This window comes from Grammomys surdaster, unplaced genomic scaffold (genome assembly GCF_004785775.1).
Source record: "Grammomys surdaster isolate TR1022 unplaced genomic scaffold, NIH_TR_1.0 125750, whole genome shotgun sequence".
NCBI classification, from domain to species: Eukaryota; Metazoa; Chordata; class Mammalia; order Rodentia; family Muridae; genus Grammomys; species Grammomys surdaster.
In genome coordinates, this window is record NW_021620582.1 from 2,392,552 (window position 1) to 2,412,295 (window position 19,744).

The following is a 19,744-nucleotide window of genomic DNA, read 5'->3' on the forward strand; positions in this document are numbered from 1 at the left end:
CAGAGCCTCACAAACGCTAAGCACGCCACAACCCTACCACTGCTCATGAGAGAAGAAAGGGGCAGCAGCAGTTTTCCTGGTCTACCCTCATGCTCATGTCACTAATAGCCCATACACAGCTCAGATGCATACAGTTGGCATTCAATAAATGTTTTTGAAAAGGCCTTTTCGCCAGGTGGTGGTGGCACATGCCTTTAATCCTACCATTTGGGAGGCAGAGACAGGCAGATTTCTGAGTTCGAGGCCAGTCTGGTCTACAGAGTGAGTTCCAGGGCAGCCAGGGCTACACAGAGAAACCTTGTCTTGAAAACCCAAAAATAAATAAATAAATAAATAAAAAAGGCCTTTTCATCTGAGGTTTTTGTTGTTGTTGTTTTTCCTTTTTGAGACAGGGTCTCACAATAGCTCTGGCTGTCCTGAAACTACCCAGATAGACGAAGCTGCCTTGCAATCACAAAGATCCTCCTGCCTGTCTGGATTTAAAGCTGTGTGCCACTTCACCTGGCAAAAGTCCCTTTCTTAACAAGCAGCTAGTATCCAGGTACACGATCCAGGAGACACCCGCACTGGAAGGCTGCTGACATAGGGAAGGATTAAACTTGGGTTCTTCTGCTGAAGGAGTTATGATCAGACTAAATTCCAGGAGCTAACGGTCCTGTACTTCCCCACCCCCCACACAATGTCGCTGCTCATGACCTAGCAACCACTCATTTTATTGATCATGAGTCCTCCCTTGGGTTCTAGAGGCAAGGACCTTTGCTCCCGTGTTCCAGTGCTAGATGTTTGGCTCCCATCTTCCACCACAAAGCTGGTAGTGTGGATCTTGGGAGCTTCCTACCTGGCCTTACCCCACCCCCCTTACCGCTTCCCTTGCTCTCTTTCCTCCCCGCTCCCCACTGCCTTCCTCTCGCTGACCAAATGCAATTCTTGGATCTTACATTTCGCTGATGGTCGAGTTTTCTGTCTCCCACACTTTTCCTGCCTCTGTCCCACTGCTTGGTGTTTTTCCAGATCTAGTTCTCAACCTCTTATCTGTCTCCCTCTCTCACGGCCAGCGCAGCCTGTCCTCCCTCTTTCCTGCCTGCCTCCTTTTGTTCTCCAGCCCAGCCATCAAGGAAGCTGCTCTCCAAGGAACTGTCTCCACTGTAAAGACTGAAGGAAACTGCAGAATCCTACCTCCCAATCCTTCCTCTTCTAAGAAATTTCATCAAACTTTTATCTGGCTTCACCCAATCCTGTGCCCTTGAACTCTTTTCCTACCCAGGCAATTCACACTTAATGGAATAGGCAGATTGTAAAAACCCATTAATAAAGGGGTGGGTCTCCAAATCCAAAGTAATTGTGATGGCTGTTGGGCAATGGCTTTTGTTACAGTCTTAAGTTGGGGGCAAGAGGAGGAGGAGGCTGTCCACAGGTCTCAGCATACAACCGCCTTGTTAGTAAATGTCCCTTCTCCCAACCTTCCTCACAGGCATGGAAGACTTCATGTCTCCACCGTCCCTAGCCATCCCGCCTCGAAATACCTCAACACTCTTCAAGTGAGACATGCTGAATACTACGGGAATCAGGCCACCCAAAAAATGCTTAGGAAGAGAAAGTCTTCCGCATCCCGTCCCCTGGGACACCCAGGCTCCTAGTTAGTTGTCGACTGTGGCCTTAACCCCTGCAGATGGCAGCCTGCACCACAGAAAAGACAACTTTTTTTCCCTTCTCTCCTGCTCTTGGCTGTAATTGGATTCGGGCTGAAACACCACGTCCCCAGGAAAGGAGGGCATTGGGGCGGGGGCGGAGGAGAGGCTGTGGGAGAAGGGAGGGACCAAAGGAGAGAGTAGAGAGGGCTTCCAACTCAGTTCGCCGACTAAGCAGAAGAAAGATCAAAAAACGGAAAAGAGAAGAGCAAACAGACATTTTCAGGAGCAATTCCCTCACCTCCAAGCCGACTGCGCTCTAGGAATCCACATTCCGTTCCTTTAGAAGACAAAGGCGCCCCAAGAGAGCGGCGGCGCGACCCCAGGGCGTGGGCCCCGCCGCGGAGCCCGCACCGCCCGGCGCCCCGACGCCGCGGACCATGTCTCCCGCCCCTCGACCCTCCCGCAGCCTCATGCTCCCCCTGCTCACGCTCGGCACCACGCTCGCTTCCCTCGGCTGGGCCCAAGGCAGCAACTTCAGCCCCGAAGTAAGTGAGCTCCTCCGGCCCTTCCCTGAGTTTCTCCCTCTGGGTAGGCGAGCCCGGGGGTCGCCAAGGGGACAGCCCCCGCTGAGAGCTGGTCTTTGGGGGTGCCGGGGGAGGGCTCTGCTGCGCCAGCCTTTCTTTTTCTCCCCTCATCTGCAAACTTGAAAGTCGATCCAACTTTTGCCTGCCTCCAACAACCCCCCTCCGCCGCCACCGATTCTTTCCCATTCCTCCCGTCCCTGGAAGAACTCTGCAGAGGGGCCCGGGCCTCGCTTTCCCAAGCTCTGCGCGCACTGTGGCACCAGGCGGGAGCCTCAGAAACTCTGGACCCTGCTCCAACCCCGCGCTGTCCGGGCCGATGTCACACTCGAGTTGTTCCTTCAGTTTGGCAGCGCTCAGGTGCCCGCGGCCCTGCACGCGCGCATCTGTACCAAGTCGGGGCGTCGGGGCGTCCGAGCGATACCCGCATCCCCTGGACCGCCCTTGGTGCGGGCCGCCGGCCCTGGCGTCGAGGATCGCGGCGGGCCGAACTTCCGCGCACACAAAGCTCTTCTTGTGAGCAGCCGGGCTCAGCCTGGCCACCGCCTCCCGCGTCCTCCACACCCCTGCCGGCGCCTTGGGGGGCCTTTTTTGTTGTTAATTGTTTTTCTGCCTTGATCGCTGAGAGACTAGCGGGAGTCGTTCAGCGAGTGAGTTGAGGGCGGGCCTGGGTCTCCCTCGACTGTCCAGGCTGACTCTGGCGCCCCCACCCCCAACCCTAACTCTTCCGTGACCATAGCCCACCCCGGTCCTGAAGGAAGCGGCGTGGGAGTAGTCCGAGGAAGTTTTTCCTCCCTCTCTTATTTTGGGGTGAAGGTGGGAGACGGATTTAATCAGCTTCTTATTTTGGGCCATCCCAACCCACTCAGCCTGGTGAAGACCTGGGTGTGGTAGGGAAGGGCTGGGGAAGGGCCCAAAACGCAGGATACGGTCTGGATTTGACTCCCTCTGCCCAGGCCGGGTCGCACCCTCAGAATGAACGTCTCCTGCGCACATGCTGCCTGTGTGACTGAAGAGACCTGGGCCTGAAAGGTCAAGTGTAGCCCTAGGTGTGGGACCACAGTTGTGCATGGAAACTAGAAAGAGTAAAAATCCTCCCTGAGATTGGAAACCAAACCCAATTGTCAGAGAGGAGGCGCCTTTCCCAGGCCTAAAGCTACCATCTTAGCCCCAGAGAGTGCCTAACAAAAGGAGCTTCTGGAAAACTGCCCACTGCCAACTTCTTTTTCCCCTCCCCAGCCTCCAGTAGGTGCTCTAGGGGAGGGGCAGCAGCCCTGGCTCTGCTCTAAGTGGGTCATGGTCTTCCCAGAGCCAGAACCACCATTTGCTTCTGGAACACAGTGGGTTGGGAAGCTGAGGGCGGGACAGACCCAGAAGCCAGGATCCAAGACTTGATGTTGAGCTGGAGAGCCCTCACCCTCTCAGCCTCCTAAAGTGGGAGGTGTTCCTTGACTTTCTCATAGGGAATACCCTGCAGTTATTGATCAAGAGAATGCCAGCCAGCTGGGTCCTGCCACCCACCAGAGTTGTTCCGTCTTCAGGCCAAGCCGAAGGGAGAGGGGTTGTGAGGCAGCAAGGTCCCTTTCACCAGGCCTCCACAGCCCCACACTAGCTCCAGGACAGCCCTCTCCTCCCGTTGGTGTGTCTGGTGCTTTTCCCTTCCCCCACTCAGCCGCAGACACCAGAGCCCTCTCCTGTGGTTCCAGTCTCATAGTCTGTGGTTCTTGCCTGGCTCAGAGATGGAGAAAGAAACTTGCCCAGTCCGGGAGAGGAAGAAAATGATGGGGACAGTTTCTTTCCTGGCTTTGTGATACTCTTCCGGGGAGTCCTTTTCCTGACAAAGCATCCATTTTGCTCCATGGGGCACTGGGCCGGGTTTATGAGTGTGCTTATTTAGACTTGCCTGCATCTCGAAAGACTCATAGGAAAGAGATTTATCCAGAACTCCTGTTTCTCCTGCCAGCCTCCCTTCCCCGTCCTACTCTAAGAGCATTTCCTCAATTTGGCTAAGGGTTGAGGACCCGGCTTCACTCCTTCACTCCTCCAGACTTTCAGCTTGTGGGTGGGGGGAGCCAGCCCCTCCCACTCTCACCTATCCCCAAGCCTAAAGCAGCTGTTACCCCAGCAGGGGTCAGAGCCTACAGGTGAGGCTAGGAGCAAAGGGAGTTTCCTGCATACTTGGCACAGGCCACAGCACAGGTCAGGGCAAGCCTTCAGATCCAAGGAAACAGCTCTGGAGTTACTACCCTGCTAGGCCGCTCTGACACACAAGAGGTTAAAATCCTGTACTCTTGAGGAGGGCTCTGAGATACAGGTGATGCTGGGGTTGTTTGGCAAGCCTTATTGGCTGGGGAAAGGCTGGGTTGTTTACAACTCAGGCCCTAACTCTTGTCAGTCTGGAGGGGATCACTTCCCGGAACTGTGTTGCAATTCCTGCCCTTTTGGGCTCAGGTCCTAAGTCAGCTGTTCCTGAATCACCCCCAGACCCCACACAAGAGCCTTGCTCCAGCACCGGTGGGGCCTAAGGGGAGGAGCACCCATAGATCCATCCTAATGGCCATGGGTAGGGAGGCCAGGAAGGCTCCGAGGCAACTTTTACCATTTCCTTTCCAAATGCCCATTCCAGGCAACTTGAACCCCCCTCTGGACTCCTTAAAAAGGGTAAAACTGAAGTAAGACCAGAGCTATCAGGGTTATGTCTCCCAAAAGGAATCCAGGCATCCTCATAGTCTGTACATAACATGGCTTGCTTGGCTCTCTAAGCCTAGAGTCCTAGGTCATGGAGTATTTATTTAGGGTGATGGCTGATTGCCTACCACCCTAGAGTACAGCTTCCCCATCATCATTGAGCCTTACCCCTGACTCATTTTTTTGCCCTCATTAAAAAATATTTCTGCTCTGAGGGTCCTACAAGTATGGTATTTCTGTTCTAGAAACTTCCTCACCCTGTTCAGGCTCTCTCACCCCCACTATACCGTTCTACCTACCATGGGTATAACCTTTTTTCAAATGGGACATGCTGTATTTTCAAAAGCTGACAGAGGAAAAAAGTACCGGAGAGAATGCCAACTCTAAGAAGACATTATTAAAGTGTGTCAAAATGCTTGCTTTGCAAGAATGGGGGCCTGAATTTGAACCCTAGCACCTTGTAAATATAAAAAAATAAGAGAGGTGGTGGTGACACACTTGTAATGTCAGTGCTGGAGAGGCAGAGGCAGAACAATGAACAATCCCTGAGGCTTGCTAGCCATCCAGCCTGGCCTAATACACCAGAGATTGACCTCTGACCTCCACATATATGTACAGACAAGCTAAAAATATGCTAAAAACTCTTCTCAACTTTCTAATGCCCTTATTCCCAAGAGTACTATAGTTCAGTCAGGAGCAATGGCTCCCCAACCTTATATCTGTCTGCACCTGGTGACCCCTGTGAAAGGTTGTCATGGCGCAGCTTGTAATGGATCACAGCAGACTAGACGTTCCACGAGGGGAGGTTTATTAAGAGAGTGGGAGAGCAGGAGGAGAGAGAGAGAGGAGTAGAGAAGTGGAGGCCGGCCATGACCTCGTGGAGAGAGGGGGAAGGGGGGAGGGGAGACGGCAACCTACAGGCGCGGGGGTCCAAGAGAGAAAGGAGGGGGGCAAGCAGCCCCTTTTATAGTGGGCAGGGCTACCTGCCTGTTGCCAGGTAACTGTGGGGAGGAGCGTACCTGGCTGCTTCCAAGTAACTGTGTAGGTGGAGTTTAACAGATTACTAACACCCTGAAGACAAGCCATACTTGGGTCTAGGCTAGAGCTCAGGCCAGGAGTCAGTCTGAGAGTTCCTTCTAGAACCAGATTGAGAGCCATCATATTTTTCTCTGAAGTCAAGGACATCTGCCAGACATTGAGAGGTAGGTGGGCCACCTGAACCAAGCAGAAATTCTCTAAGCCATAATCCTGTCCCTACAGGCCTGGCTGCAGCAGTATGGCTACCTACCTCCAGGGGACCTGCGCACCCACACGCAACGCTCGCCCCAGTCACTCTCAGCTGCCATCGCCGCCATGCAGAAGTTCTATGGTTTACAAGTGACAGGCAAGGCTGACTTGGACACGATGAGGTAAGTTCCTGGCCTCCACTGACCACGCTTAATACCAGGCATGCTTCCACTTGAACTTGCCTCCAGTGAGTGCCCTCTCCCATTCACCTCACTACCTGGCCTTCCCCTACATTGACACACACAAAGCCTCACCTATCACTGACCTGGGACCAGAGGCCAAGACCCTGGGTCAACTACAGCACTACACTCTGTCCCCTTGAAGATGGTTTTATTTTATATACTACACTGACCCCGTTTCCTCCCCAGGGCCATGAAGCGCCCTCGCTGTGGTGTTCCAGATAAGTTTGGGACTGAGATCAAGGCCAATGTTCGGAGGAAGCGCTACGCCATTCAGGGCCTCAAGTGGCAGCATAATGAGATCACTTTCTGGTGAGTCCCCCAGCCTAGAGATGTTTCTCACATATAGTACCCTGTTGTATTATGTCCAGTCAAAGGTGGCCTATGCCACTGTCCATTCCTAGGGAGTGGCTCTAATTCCTAGGAAAATAGCTCTAATTTTGCAGAGAGGTACAGCCATTTTGGAGAGCATGTACTCGAGTGACAACACCCCAAGCCTGAAGGTCCCCTAAGCCTTTAGTCCCCTGAGCTGAGATATGCAATAGCAGGGAAACAGGTCTGGCAAGGTGGGTGGGCGGTTCTGTCAGAGCTAGGAGAGTAGAGGGAACTCTGCCTTCTTTATTCTAACATTTCCCTTCTCTATCTTCATGTCTGGATGTAGCATCCAGAATTACACCCCCAAGGTGGGCGAGTATGCCACATTCGAGGCCATTCGGAAGGCCTTCCGAGTATGGGAGAGCGCCACGCCACTGCGCTTCCGAGAAGTGCCCTATGCCTACATCCGGGAGGGCCATGAGAAGCAGGCTGACATCATGATCTTGTTTGCTGAGGGTTTCCACGGCGACAGTACACCCTTTGATGGTGAAGGAGGCTTCTTGGCTCATGCCTATTTCCCAGGCCCCAATATTGGAGGGGATACCCACTTTGATTCTGCTGAGCCCTGGACTGTCCAAAATGAGGATCTAAATGGTAAGTTAGGGAACCCCGGGTTCTACCCCATGTGGAATCTGCAGTCACTTGTATATAGAGGGTTCTTCTTCCAAAGTCTAAGCTAGCAGGGTGTAGTGGCCAGCCTGTTCTACATAGTTAAGTTCTAGGCCAGCCTGGGCTACATACTGAGACCCTGTCTCATAAATCAATAAAATTAAAGAATGAATCTAAGTGTTGAGGCAGGAGGATTGTGAGTTTGAGGCCTGCCTAGATTGTATAACAAGACTCTATCTCAAAACAAAGCAAAACACTGGGCTAGTGAGATGGCTCAGTGGTTAAGAGCACTGACTACTCTTACAGAGGTCATAAGTTCAAATCCCAGCAACCACATGGTGGCTCATAACCACCTATAATGAGATCTGATGCCTTCTTATGGGGTGTCTGAAGACAGCTACAGTGTACTTACATATAATAAATAAATTAAAACCTTTGGGCCAGAGTAAGCGGGGCTGGAGGGAGAGGGAGAAGGGAAAGGGGGAAAAAAAAAACAACAACAACAGCTAAGTTATTAGCCATAGAAAGCTCTCCCTTCTCACCCACTTTTCCAGGCAAATATGATGCCTACCTTCTGGGAGAAACTTAACTCCACAGTATATGTTTTCTTGGGATTGGGATCCTGCCCCAGGCTCCCCACTTCCCCTAGAAGAGGGTAGTGACTGCCTTTGGACTTTCTGAACCAAACAGGAAGCTGACCCTCAAGACTTAATCACTTGAGGTGGAAAACATGAGCAGCGGGCTTATCTGTGAGACTGGAGTCTATGGTGGGGAAGCAGGGAGCTTAACTAAGTTCTCACCATCTCCATCCCTCAGGGAATGACATCTTCTTAGTGGCTGTGCATGAGTTGGGGCATGCCCTAGGCCTGGAACATTCCAACGATCCCTCTGCCATCATGGCGCCCTTTTACCAGTGGATGGACACAGAGAACTTCGTGTTGCCTGACGATGATCGCCGTGGCATCCAGCAACTATACGGCGAGTTATCCATCCCCATACCTACTCCTCCGTCTCTGTTCTTGTCCCCTCTTGGCCTCTGGTGTACATTTTCCCTCCATCATGTTGTAAAGTCTACACACACACCACTTTTTGTTGCCTCTATTAGCTACCACTTTTTAAAAGCATTTTTATTGGTTTACATATTTAAGTGTATTGCCTCTGTGTATGTATATGCACCACGTGCACGCCTGGTGCCTATGGAGTCCCAAAGAGGACACTTGATCTCTTGAAACTGCCGTGTGAGTGCTAGGAACCAAACTTGGGTCCTCTTTAGGAATTGCAGGTGCTCCTAACCAGGAAGCCATGTCTCCAGCCCCTCAGCTCCTGCTTTTTGAGCACACCTGTTGGACACACCCAAGCCAACTACTTCATCCTTCTCTAAAGCCTGTTTACACTGTCTTTTTTTTTTTTAAATTGTTCTTCTTAAGGGGTGTGTGGGTTATAGGTGGTTGTGAGCCACCTGTTGTCAGCTCTGGGAACCAAATACCCATCCTCGGCAAGATCAGTAAATGCTTTAACCACTGAGCTATCTCTGCAGCACTGCCACCCTCTTCGCACTTTCTAAGGGCGTTGTCTGCTTCTCTGTCCTTCCATCCTCTCTGCTCCAAAGTCTGAAGTACCCCTCCTATTGTTCTCTTCCTCAGGAAGCAAGTCAGGGTCACCCACAAAGATGCCCCCTCGACCCAGAACTACCTCTTGGCCCTCTGTCCCAGATAAGCCCAGAAACCCCACCTATGGGCCCAACATCTGTGACGGGAACTTTGACACTGTGGCCATGCTCCGAGGAGAGATGTTTGTCTTCAAGGTGAGAGGAAGAGAAGAAGCAGGTTTGTTTGGGGGACAGAAGGACTGGCAGCGAGGAAGCTGGATGGAAATAATAATAGAAGTACTGAAAACTAAAACTATAAAACCCCAGGGCAGTGGAGGAGCTTTGGGGACTGAGGAAGACAGAAGTATAAGACATAATGTGTTCTCTCCCATCATTCCTGGTTTCTAGGAGCGATGGTTCTGGCGGGTGAGGAATAACCAAGTGATGGACGGTTACCCAATGCCCATTGGCCAGTTCTGGAGGGGCCTGCCTGCATCCATCAACACTGCCTATGAGAGGAAGGATGGCAAATTTGTCTTCTTCAAAGGTAGCCATGCATTTCCTAGTCCTGGGAGGTTGGTTGGAAGGGTCTCCTCGGATGAGCTGACTCCACTTCACTCCCAAAAACCTCACCGTTGGACCCAGATTCTATCCTTCTCTCTTATCACAGGAGATAAGCATTGGGTGTTTGACGAAGCCTCCCTGGAACCCGGATACCCCAAGCACATTAAGGAGCTGGGCCGAGGGCTGCCCACAGACAAGATTGATGCGGCTCTCTTCTGGATGCCCAACGGGAAGACCTACTTCTTCCGGGGCAATAAGTAAGACCTCAGATCCTTAACCCTAAGCCTCTCTCCTCAGAAACTACTACCACTGCCTCCCCAAATAGCCTCATCCCTAAATTCTGAAGAAAGCCCTGCCCCCACAAGGTTGTTGCCCTGGAAAAGGAACTTGCTTATCCTTTACTGTTGCCTAGCAATAGACAGCTTTTCTTAGTGCTGCCGTGAGTGGGATGTGACCGGGTCACCATTTCAAACCTGGTCATTTGATGCCTCCTGCCTCTAGCACTGTGCCTCCACCCCAGCCACCAGGCACTATCATTAAGGGGCTGCTAGTGGCTCCTTACAGCCTGGACCCCTCCCTTCCACCTCTTCCTTCCGCCTCTTTCAGCTGTAGGCCCTCATTACTCAAAACCCTTGTCCCCAACTGTGACCCTAGCTAACCTTTGTTCTGGGTCTGCTCACCTCTGAGGGCATACCCAGTATCCAACTACTCCCCTTTCCGTCCCCTCCCCCAGGTACTACCGTTTCAATGAGGAATTCAGGGCAGTGGACAGCGAGTACCCCAAAAACATAAAAGTCTGGGAAGGAATCCCTGAATCTCCCAGAGGGTCATTCATGGGTAGTGATGAAGGTGAGTGAAGTGAAGGAAACTATAGAGAAGGGCGGGCTTAGGGAGCCAAGGAAAAGCAGAAAGGCAGGTCTGGTGGAAAGCATTGATGATGTAGCAGTGGGGGCTGGGGGCTCGCCAGGAAATAGCCAAGTGCTTTCATGTGTAGTACCCTCAGTCTTTCCACTCTGCCAGCTTGGTACTGGGATGACTGGCAAGCTTAGCTGGCCATCACACTAATGGTGCTTTCTTCTCTTCTCTCTCCGGGGCCTTTATGGACTCCGCCCCCCTCCCCGTCTTGGTTCTTGTCCTCCTCGGTTGTCTTCTTGGGGCCCTTCAGTCTTCACATACTTCTACAAAGGGAACAAATACTGGAAATTCAACAACCAGAAGCTGAAGGTAGAGCCAGGGTACCCCAAGTCAGCTCTGCGGGACTGGATGGGCTGCCCTTCTGGGGGCCGGCCCGATGAGGGGACTGCTGAGGAAGAGACAGAGGTAATCATCATTGAGGTGGATGAGGAGGGCAGCGGAGCTGTGAGTGCAGCTGCCGTGGTCCTGCCGGTGCTGCTGCTGCTCCTGGTACTGGCAGTGGGCCTTGCTGTCTTCTTCTTCAGACGCCATGGGACACCCAAGCGACTGCTTTACTGCCAGCGTTCACTGCTGGACAAGGTCTGACCCCCACCACTGGCCCACCCGCTTCTACCACAAGGACTTTGCCTCTGAAGGCCAGTGGCAGCAGGTGGTGGCAGGTGGGCTGTTCTCACCCATCCTGGGCTCCCTCCCTCCGGCCTCCCTTCTCAGTCCCTAATTGGCCTCTCCCACCCTCACCCTAGCATTGCTTCATCCATAGGTGGGTCCCTTGAGGGCCGAGCAGAAGACGGTTGGCCTCTGGCCCTCAAGGGAACCGCACAGCTTGCTGTGTGTCCAGCCCTATTTGAATGTTGTCAAGGCTCTGCACTTGAAGGCACGACCCTCTGACCTTACAGGCAAAGGCCACATGGGGTCATCTGCTTCTTTTCCATCCCCCTAACTACATACCTTAAATCTCTGAACTCTGACCTCAGGAGGCTCTGGGCATATGAGCCCTATACGTACCAAGTGTACCCAGTTGGCTGCCTTCCGCCACTCTGACTAAAAGGAATCTTAAGAGTGTACGTTTGGAGGTGGAAAGATTGTTCAGTTACCCTAAAGACTTTGATGAAAGAAAGAAAGAAAGAAAGAAAGAAAGAAAGAAAGAAAGAAAGAAAGAGAAAAAAAAAGCTCACAGAAAGTCTTAGTGGCTTGGACAGCCAAGTTCCTCTCCACAAAGATCTGCCTCTATCCAACCCAGCCTGGAGAACTTCCAAAGGAGCCTGAGCCATTAAGGACTAAATGGGTCTGAGGAAACCCTTGGCAAACCTGACCCCTGACCCCTGAATGTTAGCCTTGGATGTCAAGTTCAAGGTTGGAAGAGCTGAAACAAGGGGGAATGGTCCCAGGTGGAGAGAGGGCAAAGGGAGACAGCAGGATCTGAAGCATGAAGGATGAGCCTCACGGCCCATAGCAGAAAAAGACCATGTTCAAATGCAGGTAGCTGGGGCTGGGACCCAAGGACAGCAGTTAGTGGGGGCAGGAAATGAAGTGTGGTGGTGACAGTGTATGCCTGGGAGTCTGAGCAGACTACAGTGCACACACGGGACACTGGTCCCCAGGAGTGGGCACATCTTATTAGATGTCTCAGAAAGGGTCTTAAGGAAGCCACACTGGCCTCTTTCTGTCCCCTTGCTCACTAACAGTGTAGAAGGCAAGGGTAAGCATTGATACAGGAGTAAAAAGAGCATCCATACAGGGACTCAATGGAGAACAGAGGAGGCTGTTAGCAGCCTGGGCTTGCTCAGTCTTCCTCACTGCCCTAGTGAGGCAGGTGTCTGGGTGCTCTTGGTTAGGGTGGGCCTCCCTTCCCTGATGCAGGCCCTCCTCAGCCTATTTTACCTATGTCCTGCCCTTCCTCTTCCCCGCCCAGTTGACCCATTTGAAGTCTCCTTCAGCCACTGAAGGTGGTCATGGTACTAGGGACTTGGGAGAGTGAGACCCTGTGGAGGGAGAAAAGAGGAGAGAAGTGTCTGGGTGGGGTTTGGGGATAGGGGTGAACGGTGCTGGAAGCCCAGCTAAATTTATGTCTTGTTTGGGTTTTTTTTTGTTTTGTTTAATGTATATTTTTATTATAATTATTATATATGAATGCCATTCAAATCGTTCCTTTTTGTTAACAAGGGGCATGGGGAGGGGGTGGAGGGTGGAGGGGGGCTGAGGTGACTGACCCCAGAAACCTGCAGGGCGGGGCTGGGTCAGTGCTCTCTAAGGACATTTTTTGACCTTGTTCAACCTTTCCACGAAGAATAAACTGTGTTTCACATTCTCTGTGTGACTATAGCTTGGTGTAGGGGTAGATGGCCAAGCAGGGCTAGGAAGAGCAGACATTGAGAACAGCATTTCCCACGATGCAGGTTTTAGTATTTGTCATAAATATTTATTCTTAGACTGGTAGAATTTAAGAGTTGCAGTCGGGGAACAAGTCATACACCCCACTGGAGGTTAGAGGAGTGACTGGAAGAACCCAGCTTTCTCCCCCAAAAAGCCTTAAAAGGCTACCTTTGAGAACCCAGGCTGCCAGAGTAGGAGGAAGTGGTCAAGCTGAGGCCATTTGGAAAATCTTCCTAAATTGCATTATTCTGCCGTGTGATCTCGCCACATACGTGTTTCCTCATAATCTGCCCCATGCAGCAAGGTTATTCCCATGATCACATTAGTCTGAAGTTCAGCGACAGGCCCCAGGACCTAAGAAGGTTCTGCTAAATCTGGACATGGTGGCACGCACCTTTACTCTCAGCACTCTGGAAGCAGGGGCAGGCATATTTCTGGGAGTTGAAGGCTAGCCTGGTCTACATGAATAAGATCTAAGCCTGCTGGGGCTACACAGTTAGACCCTGCCTTAAAAGGAGGGCAGGGAGGTGGTGGTTCTTAGAGGCCTGAGACTCCGCTGTTGGATCATGAGACACGCTCCTAGGAGTGGCCTCTCCCTGGCACAACAGTGTTTCTCAATCGCCTAGAAGAGCCAGGACCCTCAGTTGGAAGGGGAGAATAAATAGCAAGGCTTTTTCCATTTTCCATAGAAACTGCTGCCCTAGACAAGGTTCCCAGGCTGTTGACCCTCCCTTCCTCCAAAACCAGCCTGAAGGGAGGGGTCAGCTTGGCTGCTGAGTCAGCTCAGCTGGAGGAGAGCAGAGCAGCCCCCTTCTCCCGCCTTCCCTTCCTGCCTCAGCCCAGTCTTCCCTGGGCTCCTGCCCAGGTCCTCCACAGCCTGCCTTCCAGAGCCTGGCTCCACCTACGCCCTCTTCCCTCCAGCTGCTCTGCAGGGTCGTTGGTATGATTACTTTGGCAGATGGGGTACCCTACCTCCCTGCCAGCCAGCAACCCTGACCCTATGCCTGGTCACCTGTGCCTCCATTGCCAACAGCTGTTTGCCAGGCCCTGTGTGTCTCAGTGAAGTTAGGAACAGACTCCACCGCCACTCTCACCAGAAAGGATTGGAACTGAGGTGGCCCTGGGGAAGTCAGGGGCATCTAGGGGTAATCAAGCCTGTGCATGTGAAAAAAAAAAAAAAAAAAAAAGTAAAAGATGAGCTAATGGCCCCTTTGTGTTTTTGTGGTCCACATCTGGAGGCAATTACAGATGTTATCCAGAGGGAATTCTGCAAAACACAGCTGGAGCCAGTGGAAGAGCCCAGGAGGGGGTATTGCCAGAGGGAAGAGGAGGGGGAGCCTAGGGAAGGAGTGCGGTTTCCCCATCACGAGGAAATTGTTTGGCTGGGATTCTGGAATCACAAGATGCTCTCTGAAGCCAACGGGAGAAATGGGAATGCAGCACTGGAGACAAAGGGGGATGAGCTGGAGGATTGATTCTGCGCAAACCGGACTGTGGGGTGGAGGCCGAATGTCTGGTGCTGGTGATGTACTTGAGCCTGCCCACTCCACCCTGGGACCTTGGAAGGTCCCTTCATGATCATAAGGTCCCACTTGAGTGAGCCACCATGTCAGGATAGGATGACAGGAGGCAGAGGGCCCTCTGGCTCCCAAGGACCTGCAAAGTGTTTTCACTGGCCTGGCCTGGCCTGGCCGATTTGTCTGCTGGGCCTGACCCAGTTTCTATGGTTCCAAGTTCCTTTATTCGAAAGCAGCACTTGTGAGTTAGGGCAGCCAGAAGGAGCCAGTTGGAATATGTGAGGAGGTTTGCGCTGCCTCGGGGACACTGGACAAAGAAGATACCGGAGTAAGAGCAAAGGCCAAGAAGGAGCAGCAATTTGCCCACCAAGACACCCCATGGGGTGAGGGGCCTCTCTTTTCTTCACTTCCCCTTTCCAGGGATCCTGATAGCAGCAGGTCCAAAGCCTCTTGGGCTACGAGCCAGGCAGGCCAGGGAAGGGACAACCCAAGAGGAAGTGCATTCTCTGAAAGAGAATATGGCAGAGAGACATCTCCACATGTGACACTCTGGTTAGCCCTGCTGGTCCTTCCCTGCCTGTTCTCAATGCTTTTACCCCATCAAACAGACTTTCTAACTACCTTTTTGCTTTGTATCCTCTTTGCCCTCGCAGTAGGCTAGAGAATAGCAGCTGCTGAGGCCTTCAGTATACAGAGCAACAGTACAAGGTCTCAGTTTGAACACGTTCCTTAGTTCAAATAAGCCCCATATCAGAAACTAAGGATGTGGCTCCGTGCTAGAACATTTGCCTAACATGAGCTGTACTGAATTTGACCCTCAGCACTACAAAACAAAACTTAGGACCCAAACAAACCAGGGTGGTTGTTTGGCAGATTCCAACAAGGTTCCTTGGGCATCTCTCCCCATGCAGCTGGGTGACTTGTAAGAGTGTGTTCTGGGGGAACTGTCAGTATATCTGTGTTTGCTTGTTGGACCATGCAGCAGATCAGTGAAGGCAACCAGAGTAAGAAGGACAGGGCACGGGAGAGGTTCCACAGAAAGGAAAGACAATTTGCAGCCAACCCCTTTGCTTCTCAGAGGTAGGAGCAAGTGTTTGGAAGGAAGGAAGGTGAAGGCCACACTCAGAAACTGGAGGGGCTAAAGGTACTTGCTATACAATAGCAGTAGGGGCGTTGGTGAGCACCTTGATAAGAATAGGAGGCACCAAAGCCTTCAGAGGAATGGCTACTATTCCTACAAGTCCCCAGAAAACTTCAGCCTTAGCTCAGACAATTCCCCTACAGTTCCTGTACCAGGTTTGTACTCATCCCAAATCTAAATCTATTTCTCCTTTAGGAAGCCAGTTTTCTATACCTAACCCTACGCCTAAAACTTAGTGCCTTCCCCCTCAGTCTTGGGGAGACCCAGTGGCAGACTGAACTGGGGCTAAACAGCCAGGGCCTGGAAGGCAGGCAGGCCTGACTGGACAGAAACCAGCTTCCCAATGAGCTCATACACATACTTTCCACACTGGTCCAGTGCCAATGGCTTAGTTCCTTCCAAGCCTGCCTTCCCCAAGCCAGGCTAAGCTCCCTCCGTGCTCCCTTGCCACTAGTCCTGGTGCTCCACAGCGGGACTGTTAAACTCCTCAAACCAGGGCTGTCATCACATCCCGGGGTGGGGGGTGGGGGGCAGCTCACTCTGCATCCTTGCTGAGGCCAGGTCCCCTAAACAACTTATCCCCAGTCATTGTAGCCTTTGTGGCTTAAAAGAGATAAGCTGCTTCACAAAGACCCAGGTCTGTGGCTGGGGGTGTGCCTCAGTTGGTAGAGGACTTGCCTACCATGTGCAAAACCTGATCTTAATCCCAGCACCACATAAAAGCAGGCATTGTGACATTTATCCATAACCCTAGCATTCAGGAGATGGAAACGGGAAGATCAGAAGTGCCAGCTTAGGTTACATGAGACACTGTCTGAAAGCAGACACCTGGGTAGAAAACGACAGAAGAGCAAGCAGACAGAAGAGGCGGTGGCACTGTAGTGGATGTCAGAAGGGCATCCCGAGTGCCTGAAGTAGCTCACTGACTCAGGGACCAGATGGGCCTGAGAAGTGCCTCAGCACAGCTCATATCCTGCTCACTCACTGGATTTCCCATCCCAGGCACTTCCCTAACTCCGGGAAGGATGGGGGTCCAGTTGGGGCAATGCCAGGCTGCCCACCAAAGAGGAATTAAAAAAATGGCTCCTTGTGTAACAGTCATGGAGCACACCTTTGATCCTCTGGAGGCAGAGGCAGGCAGATCTCTAAGTTCAAGGCCAGCCTGGTCTACAGATCAAGTTCCTGGACAGATGGGGTTACTCAGAGAGAAACCCTGTCTCAAAAAACCAAACCAAACAAACAGGCAAACAAAAAACTGGCTCCTTACAAGTTAGTGAAAAAGAATCAGTCCATCTACTATATGACTTAGAAAAATAGAGTCAGTATCTTTAAAGGACCCCTGTGTGCTCTCCAAATTTTCTCCATCAGAGGTACCAAGTCCTTGAATGTTGCACTATTTCTTTGCCTTTCTTTTTAAGCTTTAATTTTATTTTATGTGTGTGAGTATTTTGCCTGCATGTAAGTACAACAGATGCAGGTCCATTTCCCTGCCAGAAGAGGGCATGGAATTTCCTGGAACTGGAGTTCCAGACAATTGTGAGCCTCCATGTGTATGCTGGGAGCTGAACTCAGGTCCTCCACGAGAGCAGCCATGACCTCCTGAGCTATCTCTGCAGCTCAGAGACTTTCATGTTTCTCACGGTGAGCACTGCTGTCGCTCGCTTTGTTCATTCCTGTTGTTGAGCTTTGCTCATGAAGGTACGTGCAGCTACCTTTTGTCTCTTTGCTGTAGCACATCTCCTTGTACAAATATTTTGATTTTACAGCGTCATAATATTTTCACTTGTATGTGCAATCACCAAGCTTGACCATCTTCAGGACGTGGAGCGACAGCTTGCTGACATTTTAGTTTGTATTTCTTGTATTCTGTAAATCCTAATGAAGTTGAGCTTTTTTTTTTTGAGACAGGGTTTCTCTGTGTAGTCCTGGCTGTCCTGGCACTCACTCTGTAGACCAGGCTGGCCTCGAACTCAGAAATCCACCTGCCTCTGCCTCCCAAGTGCTGGGATTAAAGGTGTGCACCACCACTGACCACTGCCTGGCCCGAGCTTTTTTTTTTTTTAACTCATTCATGCTTTTGTTATATGTTCTGTTGAGATAGGGTCTCACTATGAAACCTGAACTGCCTGAGAACTCCTGATCGTTTTGCCTCAGCCTTCTAAACTATGGGATTGCAGGCCTGTACTGCTACACGTGTGTGGGAGGGCATAGGCGGGCATACACAAGCACATGATGGGGTGGGCATGCATGCACAGCACACAAGTGGAGATGGCTCTCTCCTTCCACCTCTACATGGGTTCTGGGGATAAAAGTGCCAGGCTTTCACAGCAAATGCTTTTATTTACTGAACCATCTCATCTGCCCTCTTTCCCAGTGGTTTTTTAAAAAGCTGCTTTGAAGATATATCTTGGATACAATGATGTCTCTGTGACTATATTCAGACATGACAGAGGATTCTCATCTATACCTATATACCTGTCTAGACAGGATCTCAAGTAGCCCAGACTGGCCTCCAACTCCCTATGTAGCCAAGAATAACCAATGATAACTTCTTCTTCTTCTTCTTCTTCCTTCTCCTCTTTCTTCCTCTTCTTCCTCCTCCTTCTCCTTCGAGACTTTTTCTGTGAACTCACTCTGTAGACTAGGCTAGCCTCAAATGCAAAGATTGCCCTGCCTCTGTACCCCACAACCCCCAGTGCTAGGACTGTAGACCAGACCTAGCCTTAAACTCAGAGATTGGCCTGCCTCTGCCCCCTCCAACCACTAGTACAAGGACTGAAGGCGTGCACCACAACCACCCAATTGTCGTTAATATTTATTTTGTATACTTGAGAGCACTGTTGCTGTCTTCAGACACACCAGAAGAGGGCATCAGATCCCATTATAGATGGTTGTGAGCCACCACGTGGTTGCTGGGAATTGAACTCAAGACCTCTGGAAGAGAGGTCAGTGCTCTAAGCTGCTGAGCCATCTCTCCAGCCCAGCCACTGTTTTCTGATCCTCCTGCATCTACCTCTTTTCTGTTCCTTTGGAGCAGACTCTGACCTGGAACTCATTACATGAGATGCTGCATCTAAGTCAATCACTCAGCTGATCAATAAAAGGAGCTGGGGGTATAGCTCAATAGTAGAGTCCTTGTCCAGCATGAGCAAAGGCCTCCTTGGGTTGGAGACCCGATATGGAAAAAGAAAAAAATGTAGAGAAATACATCTAGATAGAAGTTCATACATACCTTTTTTTTTAATCTGCTGAGCCATCCACTGTGTCACTCAAAGATCCCCCTCTACAAGGCCTGTCCTTAATCTGGGAGTAGTATTAGGCTGTGTTGGTCCAGCTCTTGAGGAGATTTCAAGCCGTCAGGTGCTGACTAGCAGCCCAGCCTTCACAGTTCTGAAGGGCCACAGGGTATCCCTTTTAGCATCCTTCTAACCTGTATGGCAGACATCTCCAACTGTCTCACTAGTCTTTACTGTCCTGTGACACAGAGACTAACTCTCCTCCACACCCACCTTGTGCAAGCCAACAGATAAGTTCTAAGAGAAGGGAACCTGGACAGAAAGCTAGAGGAGTACACGTCCCACTCAGTGGGGACCCACCCACCTCTACAGCAGAAACCAGCTGGGCAGGGTTTGCAGGATGGTATCGCCCCCTTGCGTTCGGCGTTAGGATTGGACGTCGACCCAAGGATAAAACTGGTCGGAGCCAAGGAAACCACCAACCTCCCTCCCGCTTTCCAAGTTTCCTTTCTAGACACCTGTACTTAAAGGGGTGGGACTATGGGCCAGACGGGGCCCACAGCTGTTCTTAGCCTCGCAATCGCCGGAACAAAAGGTCAGAGTTCCGTCGCGGTCCGCCCTGGCCTAGGTAAAGGGGTTAGTGAGCAGCCCTCACTAACTCAAACCCAAAACGTTCTGGGTGATCCACAGAAAGAGGCTCTTCTGCATCCTCAGAGCTGCGAGCTGCCACACTGGCCCCCTGTGGGCTCCGTAGATGCCTATGGTGGGGACCCCAGGGTCAGGAGTGTAATTGAGACTATATTCCCGAACCCTATCTGGGTAAGGTGAGTATCTTTTGTGTTCCTTTTATCTAAGAGTGAGACGTTTCTGGGAAACTTCCCAGAGACCTTTGAAAAACATAGGCTATTGTCTCATCGGAGGCTCTTTTAGCCTTCCTCTTGTCTTCACTCTGAGACCATGGGAGTCCATCCCTAGGTCTCACATTTATAAAGGTCCTTACATTTCTAGTTCGTTCTCTCTCTCTCTCTCTCTCTCTCTCTCTCTCTCTCTCTCTCTCTCT

General features: G+C 51.4%; 2 protein-coding genes across 2 annotated transcripts in view; one reads left to right on the top strand and one right to left on the bottom strand.

Moving 5' to 3' along the window:
- Positions 1–19,744, bottom strand: part of Slc7a7 (solute carrier family 7 member 7) — an 88,184-nt gene that overhangs the window by 58,178 nt on the left and 10,262 nt on the right. The gene's annotated exons all lie outside the window — the stretch shown is intronic.
- On the top strand, positions 1,803–11,582 carry Mmp14 (matrix metallopeptidase 14). Its single transcript, XM_028788434.1, has 10 exons — positions 1,803–2,176; positions 6,161–6,309; positions 6,556–6,678; positions 7,028–7,335; positions 8,167–8,328; positions 8,994–9,154; positions 9,347–9,485; positions 9,609–9,759; positions 10,236–10,351; positions 10,668–11,582. The coding sequence occupies exons 1-10, from the start codon at positions 2,069–2,071 to the stop codon at positions 11,000–11,002; spliced, it is 1,752 nt and encodes a 583-aa protein (XP_028644267.1). The 5' UTR covers positions 1,803–2,068; the 3' UTR covers positions 11,003–11,582.

Bases quoted from the DNA above. Each gene is read 5' to 3' on its own strand.
- Mmp14 (XM_028788434.1), top strand. From the start codon at position 2,069: ATGTCTCCCGCCCCTCGACCCTCCCGCAGCCTCATGCTCCCCCTGCTC. The intron at 6,310-6,555 runs GTAAGTTCCTGG...TTTCCTCCCCAG, and splicing joins GCTGACTTGGACACGATGAG to GGCCATGAAGCGCCCTCGCT. The intron at 8,329-8,993 runs GCGAGTTATCCA...TCTCTTCCTCAG, and splicing joins TGGCATCCAGCAACTATACG to GAAGCAAGTCAGGGTCACCC.